General features: G+C 39.6%; 1 protein-coding gene across 1 annotated transcript in view; it reads left to right on the forward strand.

Annotated features, from left to right (window-relative positions):
- Positions 1 to 20,249, forward strand: part of LOC124721294 (cytosolic 10-formyltetrahydrofolate dehydrogenase) — a 167,284-nt gene that overhangs the window by 131,874 nt on the left and 15,161 nt on the right. The window contains exons 12-14 of the mRNA XM_047246202.1: positions 14,620 to 14,813; positions 14,946 to 15,065; positions 15,215 to 15,465. Coding sequence (XP_047102158.1) covers positions 14,620 to 14,813; positions 14,946 to 15,065; positions 15,215 to 15,465 — 565 coding nt within the window. The remainder of the gene's footprint in view (positions 1 to 14,619; positions 14,814 to 14,945; positions 15,066 to 15,214; positions 15,466 to 20,249) is intronic.

A 20,249-nucleotide genomic window follows, 5' to 3' on the forward strand; every position in this document is an offset into this window, starting at 1 on the left:
TAATTGTCAACTGTCGAAGCTGCGTTGGTAAAGTACCAGAACTTCAAGCGCTGATAGAAAGCACCGAAGCTGAAATCGTTATAGGTACAGAAAGCTGGCTTAAGCCAGAGATAAATTCTGCCGAAATTTTTACAAAGATACAGACGGTGTTTAGAAAGGATAGATTGCATGCAACTGGTGGTGGAGTGTTCATCGCTGTTAGTAGTAGTTTATCCTGTAGTGAAGTAGAAGTGGATAGTTCCTGTGAATTATTATGGGTGGAGGTTACACTCAACAACCGAGCTAGGTTAATAATTGGCTCCTTTTACCGACCTCCCGACTCAGCAGCATTAGTGGCAGAACAACTGAGAGAAAATTTGGAATACATTTCACATAAATTTTCTAAGCATGTTATAGTCTTAGGTGGAGATTTCAATTTACCAGATATAGACTGGGACACTCAGATGTTTAGGACAGGTGGTAGGGACAGAGCATCGAGTGACATTACACTGAGTGCACTATTCGAAAATTACCTCGAGCAATTAAAACAGAGAACCGATTCGTGGAGATAACATTTTGGACCTATTGATAAAAAGGGAGGAAGGTTTATCTGTTTAGCAAGAGTAATAGAAGGCAGATTTCAGACTACCTAACAGATCAAAACGAAAATTTCTGTTCCGACACTGACAATGTTGAGTGTTTATGGAAAAAGTTCAAGGCAATCGTAAATGCGTTTTAGACAGGTACGTGCCGAGTAAAACTGTGAGGGACGGGAAAAACCCACCGTGGTACAACAACAAAGTTAGGAAACTACTGCGAAAGCAAAGAGAGCTTCACTCCAAGTTGAAACGCAGCCAAAACCTCTCAGACAAACAGAAGCTAAACGATGTCAAAGTTAACGTAAGGAGGGCTATGCGTGACGCGTTCAGTGAATTCGAATGTAAAATTCTATGTATGGACTTGACAGAAAATCCTAGGAAGTTCTGGTCTTACGTTAAATCAGTAAGTGGCTCGAAACAGCATATCCAGACACTCCGGGATGATGATGGCATTGAAACAGAGGATGACACGCTTAAAGCTGAAATACTAAACACCTTTTTCCAAAGCTGTTTCACAGAGGAAGACCGCACTGCAGTTCCTTCTCTAAATCCTCGCACAAACGAAAAAATGGCTGATGGCTGACATCGAAATAAGTGTCCAAGGAATAGAAAAGCAACTGGAATCACCCAATAGAGGAAAGTCCACTGGACCTGACGGGATACCAATTCGATTCTACACAGAGTATGCGAAAGAACTTGCCCCCCTTCTAACAGCCGTGTACCGCAAGTCTCTAGAGGAACGGAGGGTTCCAAATGATTGGAAAAGAGCACAGGTAGTCCCAGTCTTCAAGAAGGGTCGTCGAGCAGATGCGCAAAACTATAGACCTATATCTCTGACGTCGATCTGTTGTAGAATTTTAGAACATATTTTTTGCTCAAGTATCATGTCGTTTTTGGAAACCCAGAATCTACTATGTAGGAATCAACATGGATTCCGGAAACAGCGATCGTGTGAGACCCAACTCGCTTTATTTGTTCATGAGACCCAGAAAATATTAGATACAGGCTCCCAGGTAGATGCTATTTTTCTTGACTTCCGGAAGGCGTTCGATACAGTTCCGCACTGTCGCCTGATAAACAAAGTAAGAGCCTACAGAATATCAGACCAGCTGTGTGGCTGGATTGAAGAGTTTTTAGCAAACAGAACACAGCATGTTGTTATGAATGGAGAGACGTCCACAGACATTAAAGTAACCTCTAGCGTGCCACAGGGGAGTGTTATGGGACCATTGCTTTTCACAATATATGTAAATGACCTAGTAGATAGTGTCGGAAGTTCCATGCGGCTTTTCGCGGATGATGCTGTAGTATACAGAGAAGTTGCAGCATTAGAATATTGTAGCGAAATGCAGGAAGATCTGCAGCGGATAGGCACTTGGTGCAGGGAGTGGCAACTGTCCCTTAACATAGACAAATGTAATGTATTGCGAATACATAGAAAGAAGGATCCTTTATTGTATGATTATATGATAGCGGAACAAACACTGGTAGCAGTTACTTCTGTAAAATATCTGGGAGTATGCATGCGCAACGATTTGAAGTGGAATGATCATATAAAATTAATTGTTGGTAAGGCGGGTACCAGGTTGAGATTAATTGGGAGAGTGCTTAGAAAATGTAGTCCATCAACAAAGGAGGTGGCTTACAAAATACTCGTTCGACCTATACTTGAGTATTGCTCATCAGTGTGGGATCCGTACCAGATCGGTTTGACGGAGGAGATAGAGAAGATCCAAAGAAGAGCGGCACGTTTCGTCACAGGGTTATTTGGTAACCGTGATAGTGTTACGGAGATGTTTAATAAACTCAAGTGGCAGACTCTGCAAGAGAGGCGCTCTGCATCGCGGTGTAGCTTGCTCGCCAGGTTTCGAGAGGGTGCGTTTCTGGATGAGGTATCGAATATATTGCTTCCCCCTACTTATACCGCCCGAGGAGATCACGAATGTAAAATTAGAGAGATTAGAGCGCGCACGGAGGCTTTCAGACAGTCGTTCTTCCCACGAACCATACGCGACTGGAACAGGAAAGGGAGGTAATGACAGTGGCACGTAAAGTGCCCTCCGCCACACACCGTTGGGTGGCTTGCGGAGTGTAAATGTAGATGTAGATGTAGATGTAGATGTCCACCAGTCACATACTCAGCCATGAGATGAGGATGGCACATCAGCCCACACGGTCATGGCTGCAGAGCATGTGGCTCCCCTACTGCCACAGGAGCTTATGCTGGCCAACACTTCCTGGCCGGGACTGTAAAATATCAGTTGCACACTGGCACTGCCATGTCAATAATCAATGAGGATACATATCAGAAGCTCAGGTCTCCTTTGCTGCAAAGAGCCTGGTTTTGCGTCGTGTCTTACTGCTGCACAAACATTCCTCTTCTTGGAGAGCTGTCACTGGCATCTGTGTGCTAGCTCAGATGCACTTACCAGATTTGGTTTCGAAATAGTTTCAATTCAGTGTCTGAAATGGTGCCTTCTTCTGCCTGTGACATTTTGTGCAATTTGTACAAAGAGATTTTTGAATCAACACTTGGGTGTGCGCATAGTTTTACTGCTCGCAACTCTATGAAGCCTTCAGCATTGCCAAAATTTTGTAGAGCTCACCAGCTACCATTTGTGATCAGAGAGGTTCTTCAAGCGTATCCCCATTTTCAACCAGTCGGTGTGTGTTATTTGTGGTTGTCCTTAAGAAACCTAGTGAGTCTTCAGGCATTTGTGCTAATTTTAAGTCATCCATAAATGCCCAGTCCAGCAGTGGTCTCTGTTTTATGCCCCACATGCAGATTTTGTTAACTAAACTGGCTGGGGACCATTATTTTTCAGAGATAGATCTAAAGGATGTGTTTATACAGCTGTAGCTTGATGAGGTGTCAGGTCAGCTGCTAGTCTTAAATATGCCATTCGGCTTACACAGGTACAATTGCTTACCTTTTGAAGTTGTTAGTGGACCTTCCATTTTACAAAAGTATTTAGAACAAGTGATAAAAGGTATTCTACACTTGTTATGAGGCCATTCTGCCATTGTTATGAGGCCAACGCATGTGGAACAGCTCAGCAACCTCGAATCTCTCTTCAGATGGCTCCAGGAAAGTGGCTTTCACTGTCAATTGGAAAAGTGAGGTTTCCTTGGCCCCAGTATCAAATAACTGGGGCACATTCTTTGTTGCAAGGGTATCGTGCACACGTGACCACGTCAATAAGATCACTGATATGCTGACCCCTACTAACCTTAAACAGCTGCAGTTGTTCCTGTGTAAAATTATCCACTATGCCTAATTTATTTCACACCCTCCAATTCAGAAGTGCAAAAAGGACATTAAATTTGTGTGGTTCGCCACCTGTCACTATGCTTTTCAGTGTCTTAAGGGCAGTCTTAAGATGTTGCTGTGTAGGATACCATATAACTGGGCCTGCATCGACACTTACAGTGGACATGTGGAATTGTGGCAGTTTTGTCTCATAAGTTGGCAGATGGGTCTGAACAGGCCAAAATGTTGACCGCAGCAGAGCTCTTTAGTGACCATTCAAAGGGTCAAGAAATTTCATGTGTTTTTGTTTGGCAGGAATTTCACCTGTTGACTGATCACAAAACCTAGATTTCATTGTATGGGCATCACTCTAAGCTTCTGGAAAAGACTGCGCAGCACCTGCAGCACTCAGTATGGTTTTTTAGTGGGTACCACCATGAAATCTGCTTTCACCCCACCATCCAACACGCCAACATGGACTCCCTGTCCTGCCTCCTTCTAGATCCTGATGCAGAATTCAATCACCAGGAGGGATTTGAGGTCATCCATATCTTGGTACACAAGTGGCAATGTATAGGATTCAGATGGCGATGGGGTCAAGCTGAGATTTTTCAGGTCTCTGTGGTTGGAAACATTACAGAATAACTTGGATGTCAGGCGAAGGAGGTAGATATGGTGATAAGGAAATGAGATCCTGAGTTTGCTTACTGGTCTGATTTTCATTGCTTTTTCACGTATTTAGTGTAAAACACAGAAGAGGCTTACTAAATTTTCCAGTCAGCTACCAAAACACATGACCATCCTGGCCCATAATTTTATTAGGATTCAGGTATACGAAGTAACATATGGTACTACAGACTACAAACGATTTATCTAATTGAACCCTTCGGTTCAAGCACTTGCCACAATGAAAGTGACATACAGACATAGGTACATGTAGACTAATAGACATTGAAAACTAACAATCCTAGTTCAGAGATACATACAGGCAAGCGTTGAAAGTCCATAGTGTACAAACTCAATTGAGTATAATGCTCACTTACATAGTATCTGCTGGAAACCACTGCCCATCAGAGGCTGCTGTTTAGAACTCTTCTCTATCTGGAACTCTGCCTTGCTTATCATTTGTGGACCTCTATATACAGCAGTTGGACCTCTTTGCATGTAGATGGTACATGACTGTGTCACCTTTTACCTTCAATCTGTAATACGCAAGTGTGAAATCAGCTGTTTCTCAATGTCCCTGACCTCCAACTTAATTGATGAAAGTGGCTTGCACTGTACATAAGTTACAAGGCTTACTCCTAATATCCATACTTACATGATTTTTCTTCTTCTTTTTTTTCCTAGCACACTCCATGATTCAGTCATCACAATAAGTATACGCTGAGTTAGTGGGAAAAGAACTGACTGTGGTTTAATAATAAAATCAGGAAAATGATGAGGAAGCAGAGATTGTTACACACTCAGTTAAAACAAGATTGTGGCAAGATCAGTGGGCAAAACTTGGTTGAAATTCGTGCATCTCTAAAACGATCGATGCACATAGCGTACATCTTCCATCATCATACTTCAGTGCAAGATCTTGCCAAGAATGCGAGAAAATTCTGGTCCTTGTCAAAGGCTTCTGTCCAGTCATTAAGCAAAAGGAAAGCTAAAGTTTGAAATTTTGCATTTAAGAAATCATTTATGTAGGAGGATCTTACAAACCTACCTTTGTTTGACCATCGCACAGACTCCTGTATGGAGGACATAGTAATAGGCATCCTGGCTTAAAGAAGCAGCTACAAGAGTTGTAAACAAATGAGTTGCTAGCTCCAGATTAAATACCACTTCTGTTTTACAGAGAGTACGATGTGGCATTGGCTCATTACTTAGCTTGCATTTATTGTGAATCTTGCACCCAATACAAAGTCCTTAGTGATTGGAAAAAAGTGTAGATGACACACTTAAATAAGAAGAGTGAAAGAATGGGCCCACAAAATTACTGATCAATATCCTGAACAACAGTTTGCCGCAGAATTATTGAACATATTCTGATTTCAAAATTAATAAATTTCCTTGAGAAAAAGAGTTTCTGTCCACAAATTAAGATAGATTTAGAAAGCATCACTCATGCAAAACTTGGCTTACCCTTTTCTCACATGTCATCCTGCGAACCATGGATGAAGGGCAACAGGCAGATTCCATATCCCTAGATTTCCAGAAGTAATTTCACATGGTTCCCCTCTACTGATTGTTAACAAGAGCACGAGCATACAGAGTAGGTTCCCAGATATGTGAGTGGCTCAAAGACTTTTGAGGTACTAGAGCACAGTATGTTGTTCTCAATGGCGAGTGTTCATAGGAGACATGGTTATCGTCAGGAGTGTCCCAGGGAACTGTGGTGGGACCACTCTTATTCTAAATATACAAAAATGATCTGACAGACAAGGTGAGCAGCAATCTGTGACTGTTTGATGATGATGCTGTAGTTTACAGGAAAGTATCATCATTGAGTAGGAGGATACAAGATGATGTGGACAAAATTTCTAGTTGGTGTGAAGAGTGGCAGCTTGCTCTAAATGTAGAAAAATCCATGTTAATGCAGATGAGTAGGGAAAACAATCCCATAATGTTTGAATACAGCATTAGTAATATGGTGCTTGACATAATCTTGTCGATTAAATATCTAGATTTAATGTTGAAAAGCAATATGAAATTGAATGAGCATGTAAGGGTGGTAGTAGGGAAGGCAAATGGTTGACTATGGTTAATTGAGAGAATTTTAGGAAAGTGTACCTCATTTGTAAAGGAGACAGCAGACAAACTATTGTGCCCCATTCTTGGATCCTCACCAGGCCAGATTAAAGGAAGACATCAAAGCAATTCAAAGGTATGTTGCTAGATTTGTTACTGGTAGTTTTGATCAGCATGCAAGTTTCATGAACTCAAAGGAGAATCTCTGGAGGGAAGATGACTTTGCTTTTGTGAGACACTGTTGAGAAAATTTAGGCAACCAGCATTTGAGGCTGATGCCTGAGTGACAAAATTTGTGTGATGTAAATCCTATGGAACACATCTAGGTCGCTATTGGATGTTGTCACTGCGTACGCAAATCAGCAGCCCATTATTTACGTGAATTACATGACCTGTGCATAGACATGTAATGCCCCACACATCTACGGACCTACTAACAAACTGTTGGATCCCTGATATGCAGAATCAGTGATGTATTTCATTCCAAAGATGGGCAAACAGGCTATTAAGCAGCTGGTCATAATGTTTTGGCTCATCAGTGTATGTCTAGGCAAAATCTTACACCTGGGTCATCTACAGGGACATGAGTTGTGGGGTTTGGGGTTGAACCTGGAGCAGTGTAGGGCTGGACTAAGATATTGCTCAGGTTGGGCAATCAGTGGAATACCACTTTGGGAGGTAAGCAGAGGATTTTGGGTAGAATACTCCTCATTTCATGGCAAAGTATTGTCAGTAGAGAGGCCAATATCAACATCAAGAAGGTAAGTCTGTTGAGCTGGTGAGTGATAAGTTCCTCACCTCAGTGCAGAAACCTGCCGTTAGAATGCTTGTTTTTGTGTAGTTAAAAGGTATCTGGTCTCATCGCTCATCAAACTATGAAGCAGACACTCAGGAATCAGCAGAATGTAACCTAAGTCATTTGGATTCATGATGAGTTTCTGGCAATGTCAGGCATGAAGGTAAAGTGCCAGAAATGAAATAATTCATCATTGGAATTTGCTTCAGATGCTCAGAAAGATTTTAATGTTAAGTGAGTACAAAAAAATCTTGTACTACAGATTGCATTTTACAATGCTTTAAATTTGACGTTTGACCCATGGCCTTATTGTTCTGTTTGTTGCATCAGGGACACTGTAGCAGGCAGGATGTTGTTCCTGTATAAAATTTTCATCTGTTGTAAAACACTGTTACTAGGAAGGACACAGTGTATTATCTTGTACGGAAAGTCACTAATGGATGTGGAAGACATTTTAGGTGTGCCCTAAGGAAGTGTGTTAAGACCTGTGCTGTTCATGTTGTATATTAATGGCCTTACAGACCATACTAATAGTAACCTCAGACTTTTGGCAGGTGATGAATTTCTCTGTAATAAAGAGTTGTCTGATAAAGGCTGCACAAATATTCAGTTAGATCTGTAAGATTTCAAAGTGGTGCAAAGATTGGCAGCTTGCTTTAAATGTTCAGTAATGTAACAGTTTGTACTTCACAAAACAAAACAAAATATAGTGTCCTATTGCTACAATATCAATTAGTCACATAAATCAGTCAGCTTGTAGAAATATGTGGGTGTAACAATTTTCAGGGGAGTGATCACATCGACTCAGTTGTAGGTAACGCAGATGGCTGATTTCAGTATGTTGGTAGGGTTGATTTGAGTTGAACAGGGAGATGAAAACAGCTGTCCTAGCTTACTATTGCTCACACTGTAACAGGGTTCATTGTGCCTTTTCAATCCCTATAGTTCTAGTAAAGCCAACTAGTACCCTCAAAGAGTGGGTGGAGGCCCTTTAGTGTTTGTTTATGAGACATGATTTTTTCAGGATCTGGAGACCTGAATATTTTGTCTTTTGGTCCCCAAACCTTCACATTGGAAGATTAGGTGTGGTGCAGTTTCATCAACCTCACCACACAGCCTACACATAAGAGCTTCTTTCTGCACATCCATCATGAGTAGGTGTTATTAAAGTTCCCATGGCCAGTCATTAGTTGTACCATGAGTTTATTCTGTCTTCTGTCCAAGTCCAGGATTACAGAACTTCTCCTAAAACATGGCTTTGGCATCATTGGCTTGCCATGTTTTTGTTTTTGGATTATAGTCCAATATTCTATGTGCAGCCTTCTGATACAGTTTTGTAATTTTGCTTTAACCATCACCTCAGTAATGATTAGGGCAGGTTAAGGTCCAATAATTGGAGTCATTGCACCAGTCCTGGCCAGCCTATCCGCTTGTTCATCACCACTGATTTCTGAGTGACCAGAGTCCCGCAGCAGGTTTACCTCATTGCTTTTTGCTAGTCTTACAAGGGCTTCATGACATTGTGTAACGATCTTTACTCTCAAAGATTGTTACAGTGTTTGATAGGGATTTTAGAGCTGCTTGGCTGTCTGAATAAATGTAGATGCTATGATCTTTTTGATGCCTACGCAAATTCTCTCTTCCCCGCACACCCTGATAGCAGATATTTTCACCTGGAATACCGTGGAGAGCTTCCCTAGAGAGATTGCACTCTGTTGTGTATACCTCAGTCCTAGGGCCTTCATCTGTGTTTAATCTGTCAGTAAACCAGACTATGTCTCCTGCTCAGTGTCATGGTTCATTCTTCCCCTGCTCCCTAGTTCAAATTATTACATTGAAAGGTTTATTGAAGCAGCTGTCATTTCCCTGACCATTTCTGTATTCTAAGAGGGCCAGTACCCAATTAAAAGGGAAACTGGTTTATTACAAAAGGTCTGTTGATGACACAGTCATGTGGTTCAATGGTACAGTAGATGAAATAGAATCGTATGCAACTGCCATGAGTAACATGGACCCCAATATCAAATTCACTGTTGAGTGTCAGACAGAATTCTCTGTGCAACCCTACACAGTGCAAACTGGCTTACTTCAGGCCCATGTTAAACCATATAAATAGACTTCCCCTTAGTTCATCTGCTAAGGAGAAAGAAATTAATATTATCAAAATTGCAGATAAAAATAATGACTGTAAACCACAAATAATTGACAACCTGTACAATAAAATTAAAGATAGTAAATCACCTGCATTAAATTCACGACAAGCAGCAGATAAGGAACTATTTTCATACATTCCCTTCCTAGGCACAGTCTCATATCAAATTGCCAATCTTTTCTGAAGGACAGGAGTTCAAATATGTTTCCACGGCAGTGACACTGTGCAACATAAGATTATCCACAGCACCAAAACCACCAGCCTATGCCTAGAAAAATCAGGAATTTACAAAATTATTTGTGACAATTACCCTAGCTTTTATCATGAACAGACTGGCAAAAGCTTCAGTACAAGATATCATGAACACATTAATACCTCTAGACTAAAACTTTAAATAAATCTGCAATAGCCACTCACTTGAATTAATATGGACACTGTGTTTCTAACATTAATGACAACTTACAGATATTACATACATTTTCTAAACAATTTCCTTGGGCTGTTCACAGAAATCAAACTCAAGCTGCACACCTAACAGTCACACTGCTGCAGTTTGATACTAGTATATAATTGTATAGATATAAACAACCCCGATGAAAAAATGTGTTGCTCTCATCCCACCCTCCAACTTTGTAATTTTATATTTCCTGCAGTTAACTGTAACGATAATCAAATGTTGGTATACATAAATGTGTGCACATGTGTGTCTACTTTACAATATGCAATTGGTTGGCTTTGAAGTATTTCATCAATAATTTCCACTGGGGAAGAAAACTACTGAAAGCAATTTGTCGTACAGTCTTTTAATAATAAGTTTACGCTTAGAGTTCAAACATTTTTATGTTATTAACATGTTACATTTTTGCACATTCCACACATCATCATTGCTCTGTTTACGTCCTTGGTCAGTATTTAATGAATGGTATCTTTGTATCCTTGCTTAATGGTAATCTTTGTATCCTTGCTTAATGGTAATCTTTGCATTGTAAACAATAAACAAAAACCTCAAGTGTGAAGCACATGTCTGATGCTCATCACTTATTTTAAGAGTATTATGAAGTGTGCCACAGTAATTTATTTACAATGTATGTGCTATGTGGTATTTGAGAACTAGAGCTAGAGCTAGGAAACGACATGGACCACAACAAAACAAATTGCCATCTACTGGAACTTATGTAAGTGAACACAACTATTTTGCATCGTATAGAAGTAATGCTAGCACTTTGGCGTATTTTTATGAATGAAACTACTTATATAAAGTGGCACTAAATACTCAAATATTCTTGTGCAGTTTGGAGCAGACAACATGCTGTTGGTCAAAACATCTGGGTAACAAAAAATATTAGCCATCTGAAGATGGGCATGTTAGCCTGAAACCAGTTATGACACTAAAATAAAACATTTAAAAAGTATTTGTAGCTGGTTGCACCATTCACAAACTATCATTAATGGCCACAGAGTCCACAAGATGCAACATGTATAAAATAACATTCCTATATTTATCACACTCCCTATTCACAAACTATCATTAATGGCCACAGAGTCCACAAGATGCAACATGTATAAAATAACATTCCTATATTTATCACACTCCCTATATTGATGCAGGATTCAGGATATCCTAAGGGTACCCACTTATTTCCAGTTTTTAGCCTGCATGTGCCTGCTGCTGCCTCCGTTTTAACCCACAGGTGTAATGGGAGCATGTCCAGCATGATCTCCATCCCAGCTGTTGGTGTGGTGCTAATTCTGCCTATTGTGGCTAAACAGGCCAGTCTCTGCACCTTGCCATTCTCCTTAACAGCCTCCTCCTTTCCTATATTGTTCCACCATACTGTAGCCCCATAAATTATCACAGGTCTTAAGGTCTTATTACAGTGGTGTATATGCAGTACATACTCTTGGGATTTGTACCCCAGTTTTTCCCACTTGCTCTTCTAGTGCTCAGAAGAGTGTCTTTTTCCTTTGAACATATTTTCTTTATGTGGGTGTCCATGATAGTTTCGCATCCAGGGTTATCTTAAGATATTTAAACACCCTCTCTACAGGCATAGTTTCATCAAGAAACTTAAGATTTCAGTCTGTGTACTGAATGTGCTTCTTCATAAATTTATAAATGGTACTACAACAGTTTTCTTGGGGCTGACTCTTGGATCCTGTTTCTTGCACCAGTTCAATGCACATTGTGGCTTAGTTCTAACAGTACTAGCAAATTTACCAAGTATTACTATGACTAAGTCATCTGCGTATCCTTGACAAAAGTAGCCTCTAGTACATAGCTCTTCAATGAGTTCATTCACTGCTAGCTTCTACACTAGTGGGGACAAAACCCTGCCTTGTGGACAACCCCTGGTGATGTTGATCGCCATTTTCTCATTCAACATAGTGGCTTCTAACATAATCCCACTGCATATGATGGTCTGTGCGATGCCCTTCTGCAGTTATAACAATAAATTCAAAGGCTGATTGCAAAAAGCCCCCTCAACATACAGGAGGATGCAGAGAGCTATTTCATGAAAGTGTAATCATTTTTCCACCTTCCCAACAGGGCGGTGAAGTGCTATTTCACACAATTTGCCTGGTTGATATGCATGTTAGTTTACTGTAGAGAAGTCTTGATTAGGCTGCTTTCCATAATGTGCACATTAACCAGTTTTTCTAATGTCTTTATAAGAAAAGAGGACAGACTGATTGGCCTCACATCCTTGGCCTTAGCATGATCATTTCTCCCTTGCTTCAGCATGAAAACAACCCTCACTGTTCTCCAAGCTTTGGGGATGATTCTTGCTGCTAGGCTGACCTTAAACGGCTTACATAGGAATCTAATTAAACACTCTCCTGCCTGTTGCATTAGAGCTGGAAAGATTCCATCTGGGCCTGGTGACTTGAATGGTTTAAACATTCCCACTGCCCACTGATTTTTTAAAATAAACACATTCCCTGGCAGATTCCCAGTTCTCCCATTGATTGACTGTAAATCAGTGCCTCTCAGGAAATGAATCTTGGTCTATGTTGTTTGCCAGCGTGCACTGAGGGAAGTGAGTCTTGAGCAGCAAATCCAGTCTCTCATTCACTGTCCTTGTATATTCGCCATCCTCCTTCCTTAGAGTATCTCCTGGATTAGTTGGTATTCTGGTGAGGATTCTGTGAAGTCTGTCACAAGTAGTTGCACCTTCCACTTCCCCTCCTAATGCCTTCCAGGATGATAATTTCACTTATTTGTTCATAAGATTGTATTTGGCAATGGTCTCCTGATACTTTGCTCATTATTCTTTCATTCTTGCAAGGTTAAACAGTCTTCTTAACTACTTCCTTTGCAATTCTGTGTTATTACACTATCAAGGTACATTCCTGTTTATGCACTTCTTGGTGATTGGCCAGTGTTCTAAATGTGAGGTCATAATGGCAGATGTTATTGTGTCTTACATATTCTCAAAATCTAGTAGATTTCTTATCAAAGTTTTGATTTCCAATAAGTGTGAGTTGAAGACTTTCCTATAAAGGTCCCAGACCATTTTTGTAGGATTCCTGTATGTCATGGTCTGTTTAACACCCATTTGAATCTCAAACATAATATACATGTATTCAGATAAGGATGGCTCCAATGCCACATGCCATTGTTTGACATTGCTACCCATTAAAATGGACCCAAAAGTTATGTCAGTTAGTTCTTCCCTCCTTATGTTCCTGAATGCAGCTTCCCTGCCCCTGTTCAGGATCTCCAGTTTACTATTGAATGAAAGATTCAAGAAGGTACTCACCTCTGTTGTTGGTGTTGCTGCTCACCATACCAGGTTGTGGGCATTGGCATCAAAACCAGCAGTTGTTGATTTTGCTGTTAGCAGCTGCCTGCCAGTGTCCTCACTTCCCAGGAAGGAGTAGTACTGTCCTCATAAGGAAGGTAAGCTGAGGTCAATACAATTTCCCTCACATTGTTCAGTCTGATGATCACCAAGTCCATGGAACAGTAGTCTACCATCAGCATGAATGAAATTCCATTCTTAACAGAAATGCATATTACTGAGTTCTTTAGACTTATAGCATAAATCAACTTACCTCGACTTCGCCCAAGGAACTTGGTAGGATTCTAGGAAAACACAATGTTTCTACAAAGGACATAACTTACAAAACACGCATGCAACCCATCCTAGACTATTGATCACATGTACAGGACCCATACCAAATATAAATTATAAGAGGTAGAACACATACAAAGAAGAGTGGCATGAATGATCACAGGTTTAAGTTTGTTTGACCCATGAGAGAAAGCTGTCGAGATGTTGAAAGAACCAAAGTGCTGTGGAAGCCTACCTAGAAAGTTTCATTAACCATCTTTAAGTGAGGAATCTAGGAATATATGTCAACTATGCCTGTGTAGTGCTCTCATATATATTGCAAGACAAGATTAGACTAATTACATCTCACACAGAGGCATTTAAGAAATCTTTCTTCCCTTCTTCCATATGTGAATGGAACAGAAAGCAGCTCTAATAGCTGGAACAGTAGGAAGTACCCTCTGTTGTGTAGATTCAGTATCACTTGCAGGTGTAGATGTAGATGTGGAATAAGAAATGTACCTAGCAGAATGAATGATTCAGAACATGCAGGATGCCATCCAAAAATCTGGTGAAAAAGATATTGTACTGTTAGGACTACAGGGAAATTGTACAGCCAGTGTAGCAGTTGGGCGGGGGGTGTTTAGGAACTTGTAGTATAGGAGGTGGTATTCTCTGATGTGCTACCCCACTGTGTATTATCATCTGACAGTAAACAGTAAAAATCATATGACTGTGAAACATTTAGTTGGTGGTATCAGAGAACAGGAACATGTGGTTGCTAAGGCAGAAACCCAGTTGTGATTAATCTCTCACCTTCCCCTGCAGATGACTATAGAACATACCTTGAAATTTTGTGTAAAACCTGGCCTCATCTTTGGAACATTTTGTGAAGATTTTGATGCATTTTCAGGGTGACTGGCTTTTTCTTTTAGTTTCCTTTTCATGGTCAGCCAGATATATTCATACAGTGAGTTTAGTGATTAGGGTAATATGATGTAGACTATTATAAAACATGCAGCTACAGTAATCTCTCTTCCCATTTCTAGGTTCTGAAACTGGTAATGCCATAGCAAACCATCCAGATGTAAGGAAATTAGGTTTCACTGGCAGTACTGGAATTGGCCAAGTTATAATGAAATCATGTGCTGATTCTAACTTGAAGAAAGTATCTCTTGAGCTGGGAGGAAAATCCCCTCTCATTATATTTGATGATTGTGATCTTGACAGAGCAGTTAGAATGGTAAAAATTACATTATGTATTTGTATTATATGTGACTCCACCTATACTAAAGAAAATTATAAGAAAATGAATGTTTAGTCTCACTTGATTTTTATGTGTTGCAAAGACTAAGTTACTTCAACTTATTTTCAGGGAATGAGTGGTGTTTTCTTCAACAAGGGTGAGAACTGTATAGCAGCAGGACGTCTCTTTGTGGATGCTTCCATTCATGACAAATTTGTTGAAAGGGTAGCTGCAGAGTGTAAAAAAATGGTAAGCATAAGATACCTTTATTTTCAAAACCACAGTGCAAACTCAAAATGTTCCTTTTTCTCTCCTCTTGAGGTTTCAGTGTGTGAAATATGCAGCCTTTTTTCTATTTTATTGTACAAATCATAATCACAGTTTGTGTTGACTCTCAGGTGATGGGAGATCCTTTAAACAGAAGTACTCAACATGGACCACAAAATCACAAAGCCCATCTTGATAAACTGATCGAATATTGTGAACGTGGTGTGAAGGAGGGGGCAACACTTGTGTGTGGAGGAAAGCGAGCTGATCGTCCTGGTCTCTTTTTTGAACCAACGGTATTTACCAATGTGGAAGACCACATGTTTATTGCTCAGGAAGAATCCTTTGGGCCTGTTATGGTTATATCAAAGTTTGCTAGTGGGTAAGTTGTCCCATTTAACTAAAGCATACTCTGTTCATATATTTCCTCTGTAGCATCATCTACAAAACATTTAATCTTAGACCAAAAACAGTGTTTCACAGTTACATGAAGAGTGATGTGTGTTACATGTGTTTCAGTAATGCTTGTACAATTACTTGAAAGCTAATACTGATACAGCAACATAATAGTGTGTAGTATGACATCAGATATTTACTCACTACTACTACTATTACTACCACCACCACCACCACTGCTGCTGCTGCTACTGCTACTACTACTAAATAATAATAATAATAATAATAATAATAATAATAATAGTAGTAGTAGTAGTAGTAGTAGTAGTAGTAGTAGTAGTGATAATAATAATAATAATTCATCCTTTTATCATTTTCTGCAAGTCACTTCAAAGTGATGTACAACACACAAAATTAGAGAATATAGTCTGGGAATTTTTTTTTTGTCTTAATGATGTACAAAAACAATGAAAATTGTATATCGTGTATGGAAATACTGCTGGAATGTAAATACTTCAGTAGTGAAGATAACAATTCACCAAATAATAGAGGTGTGGAGTTGCTAAAAGGCAGATAAACTGTTGTGACTCGCCGATCATTCAAAGTGCCGCCACGCAATTACGCGCATCCTCTGCATGTGGCGCTGTTTGCCAGCCATGCAGCAGCTGCGCCACCTAAGCGGCCAGCCAGCCAGCCAGCAGCCGCTAGACTTGGACTCAGTGCTCATTCGAATGTTACAGTGTTCACATGTCTTGCTTTGTCAACTTGCTCAGTGACTTATATGTTTTGTGTCGTTTTGAAATATGTGTGTTCAACTTGACGTTATAACATAAACAACACTGAGAACTTTGCTAGCTTTCAGACAAATCCTCTTTCAAGCTAGAAACACACACACACACAAAAGCAGCAGAAGAAACATTCTTCAAATAAAAGACACAGTGAAACACATCACACGTATTCTTGAACAAACTAGCAGAGCTGTATTTATGTATTTCTCAGTGCTATAAAAATGATTAGATATTAACAAATGTTTCAACTTTCTTAAATGTACATAATATTTGCATAATGTTTTTTATATTTGTGATTTCTATAGGCAATCCATTACAAATTATTTTTGGTATATGTAGTATACTTAAGTGTCAGCCTCCGTAGCTGAATGGTCAGTGTGGCAGACTGCCATGTAGAGGACTGGGGTTCAATTCCCAGTAGTGTCAGGTAATTCAGCTTGGTAGGAGGACTGGAACAGGATGCACTGAGCTTCAGGATGCCAATTGGAGAGCTACTTGGCTGAGTAATAGTGGCTCCATGTCATGAAAACTGACTGGAGAGTGGTGTGCTTACCCCATGCCCCTGCATACCCCATAAATTTGGAATTCTTGACACATGTTCCTGTACAATTCCTTATTGGCAAACCTCTTTTCTTATCCTAAATTTTTCTGTTTTCCTTTACAACTCCATCAACAAGAAAACTAGGTATACGTCTTTTATGTAATGGAAATACTTTTTGTTTTGCCATATGGGCTGGTATTATGACAAATGGTGAAATGGTGAGGACTGTGGCACTCGGTAGTTGAGAGTGAATCTCAGAATTCTATGAAGTACAAAAATAACGCGAGATCAGGGTGAATGGAGTTGACAATACAAATTGAATTTCAGTGGAACAAATGCTTGCTTCATAAATAAATAAATTGGAGGATAAAATTTGGAATGAGAGAGAGAGAGAGAGAGAGAGAGAGAGAGAGAGAGAGAGAGAGAGAGAGAGACCTGTCAAGGAATAGTTGAGTAATAGATAGGCACTTGAACACTTATGTTCATAACTGTGTGTACTATGATGAAATATACAAGAAAGCTGAGCTTCTGTGTTTGGCACTTGTTTAATGTCCATATCTACTGCTCAGTGTTTTCTCTGTATGTTGAATGTTTGTTTTGTTTCATACAGTTGTTTATGTTCCACCCATACACTTACATTAATGTATTGAAAGCCTTTGTGGGACATCCTAATCAATCATGGAAACACTCTTGGATTATTCATATTTGCAACACTTAGTTGGTGTTCTTCAACCTTCTAGAAGTATTAAGTCATTTATGATTACACACACACACACACACACACACACACACACACACACACACACAAACAAACAAAATCATAGCTATTTCTCTTTAATGCCAGTTTCAACAAAAAATATGTGTTAAGGAGAAATGTCTCTAATATAAATCTGAAAACACTCTTTCTATCTGTCAAATATTTTATTTCAAAGAGCAGATAGACAAAGAGTTTTATACCCGCATGTTCCACCCACTTATGTGCCAAAGATAGGTTCATTAGAGAGTCATGCAGATCATTTTTCCTTCTAGCGGTGTACTTGGGAGTATATCGGTTACTCTGCAACTCAGATGGATTGTTGATAACAAATTTTATAAGTGACTAAATGTGTTGTGAGGCTGTGGTTAGTATTCCCAGATGCTTAAAGAAATGCCTGCAAGATGTCTGTGTATCAACCCCACACTTAATTCTAATTACTTGCTTTTGTGCAATGTGTACTTTTTGCCTAAATGACAAGCTACCCTAGAATGTGAATGAAAATATGTGAACTATGGTAACTTATTGACTTCTGTATCCCATAAGTAGGCAGTTATTCCTATGGCAAAAGTAGCTGAACCTGAATGTTTTATCAGGTCTATTATCTGGTTTTCCCCTTAAAGTTTCTACCACTAAGCACACCTAATCATTTATTATTTCTTGTTGGTATGCTAGGTTAATAGGAGGTGGGATGTTGATGAGAGTAAAAAAGTGGATGAGATATGTTTTTTCAGAGCTTAAATCTAGCCTATTTATGCAAAAACAGTCAGTAACTTTTACAATAACATCATCTATTATATTCTCTGTTGATGCTTCTTTGCACTGCTTCACAACAATGCTTGTACCATCTGCAAACAGGACTAATTTTGACTCCTGATTAACATAAAATACCGGATTACTAATGTAAAGTGAGAATAGTGTGACAAAGATTGAATCTTGATTGATTCCCATTGTAATTTTTCTCCCTGCAGATAATGTGGCATCCCCCTTGCATTATTCAAAAACCGTACTGTAACTTTCTGCATTGTGTTTCTAAAATAAGAAATAAATGAGGCATGTGCTGAACTATGTATTCCATAAAAATGCAACTTCTTTAATAGAATATTGTGATTGATGGACTCAAGTGTCTTACATAAGTCACAGAAGGTCCCAACTCGTGACATTTTATCATTTAAACATTTTATTATGTGTTCAATAAATGTATGAATAACTGGCTCAACAAAGTGGCTCGTTTGAAACCCAAACTGTAATTGTATGAATATTCCATTACTCAAACGAGACAAAGGGGTAGGGATGGGAGCCATTAGGTCATACATGTTAAAAGTGTATCAGTTATGTTCATATAGTGAGCATTCAGTATGTCTGTGGCCCTGAGGGATGTTTGTCACAGCTAAGGTGATATTCCTGCGTAAAGGGGAGTATATAGAGCAGAATACAAACCAACATTTTCAGTCGACAGCTTTAGTGGCTGTACCATAGTTGTTTCTAAACATGAACCTGGCAATTCAGAATCTTGTCAAGTATAAAGTGTGCATTGTCATGAAATGTGAGAAGGCTGCCAGCATCTACTCTGAAGTAATAACATTTTAGAATGAAATAATATTACATGGTAAATTGATGATGTTGTGTTGGGATTTAAAGATTATTTTGTAAACTTCATGATGAACAAAGGAGCTGGAAACCATCAGTTGTGGACCATTCTGAAATAGTTGCTTTGCAAAGCCCGCTGTCTTTTTGTATGAAATACATTCATAAATTGATCAAACTACCAATTGATAATTGGTTGAGTAGATTTCCAAAAATTGTGAACTCACTTGATGCTGAAAATGTTAATAACTTAGCACAAAAGAAATTTAATTTAATATATTGAGTAAGGTACTGATGTCAGCTGCATTTTGGCACTGAAATAGAATCTAAGGAAGGAAAAAAACATGAAGGTATAATCTGAATGCGATGGAAATTGGTAGATGTGATGTACATGTACAGACAAATAAATGCTCAAATTATCAGAAAAATTGGTTGATTTATTGAAGAGGAAGAGTTTCACAAATTGAGCAAGTCAGACATGTTGGTCCACCTCTGGCCATTACACAAGCAACTATTCAGCATGTCAGTGGTTGACAGCATTGTTGGGTGTTCTCCTGAGGAATATTGTCCCAAATTCTGTTCTATTAGGTCATCAAAATCCTGAGCTGCTTGGAGGGCCCTACTGATAATGCTCCAAATATTCTCAGTTGGGGAGAGATCCGGCAACCTTATTGGCCAAGATAGGGTTTGGCAAGCACGAAGATAAATAGTAGAAGTTCGCAACATGAATGTGTGGCAGTATTGCGCTGAAATGTAAGCCCAGCATGACTTGCTGTGAAGGGCAACAAAATGAGGCATAGAATATTGTTGATGTGCCACAGTGGTGCAAGGGTGCCATGTATGACAACCAAAGGGGTCCTGCTATGAAATGGTATGGCACCCCAGACCATCACTCCTGGTTGTTGGGCTGTATGATGGGCAACAGTCAGGTTTTTATCCCACTGCCACCAGTGCATCTCCAGACATGTCTTTGCTGGTCATTGGGGCTCAGTTCAAAGTAGGACTCATCACTGGAAACAATTCTGCTCCAGTCAATGAGATTTCAGGCTGAATGTGCCTGACACCACAGCAGATGGGCTTGTCGGTGTACAGAGGTCAAT

Source organism: Schistocerca piceifrons, chromosome X, assembly GCF_021461385.2.
Source record: "Schistocerca piceifrons isolate TAMUIC-IGC-003096 chromosome X, iqSchPice1.1, whole genome shotgun sequence".
Classification (NCBI taxonomy): Eukaryota; Metazoa; Arthropoda; class Insecta; order Orthoptera; family Acrididae; genus Schistocerca; species Schistocerca piceifrons.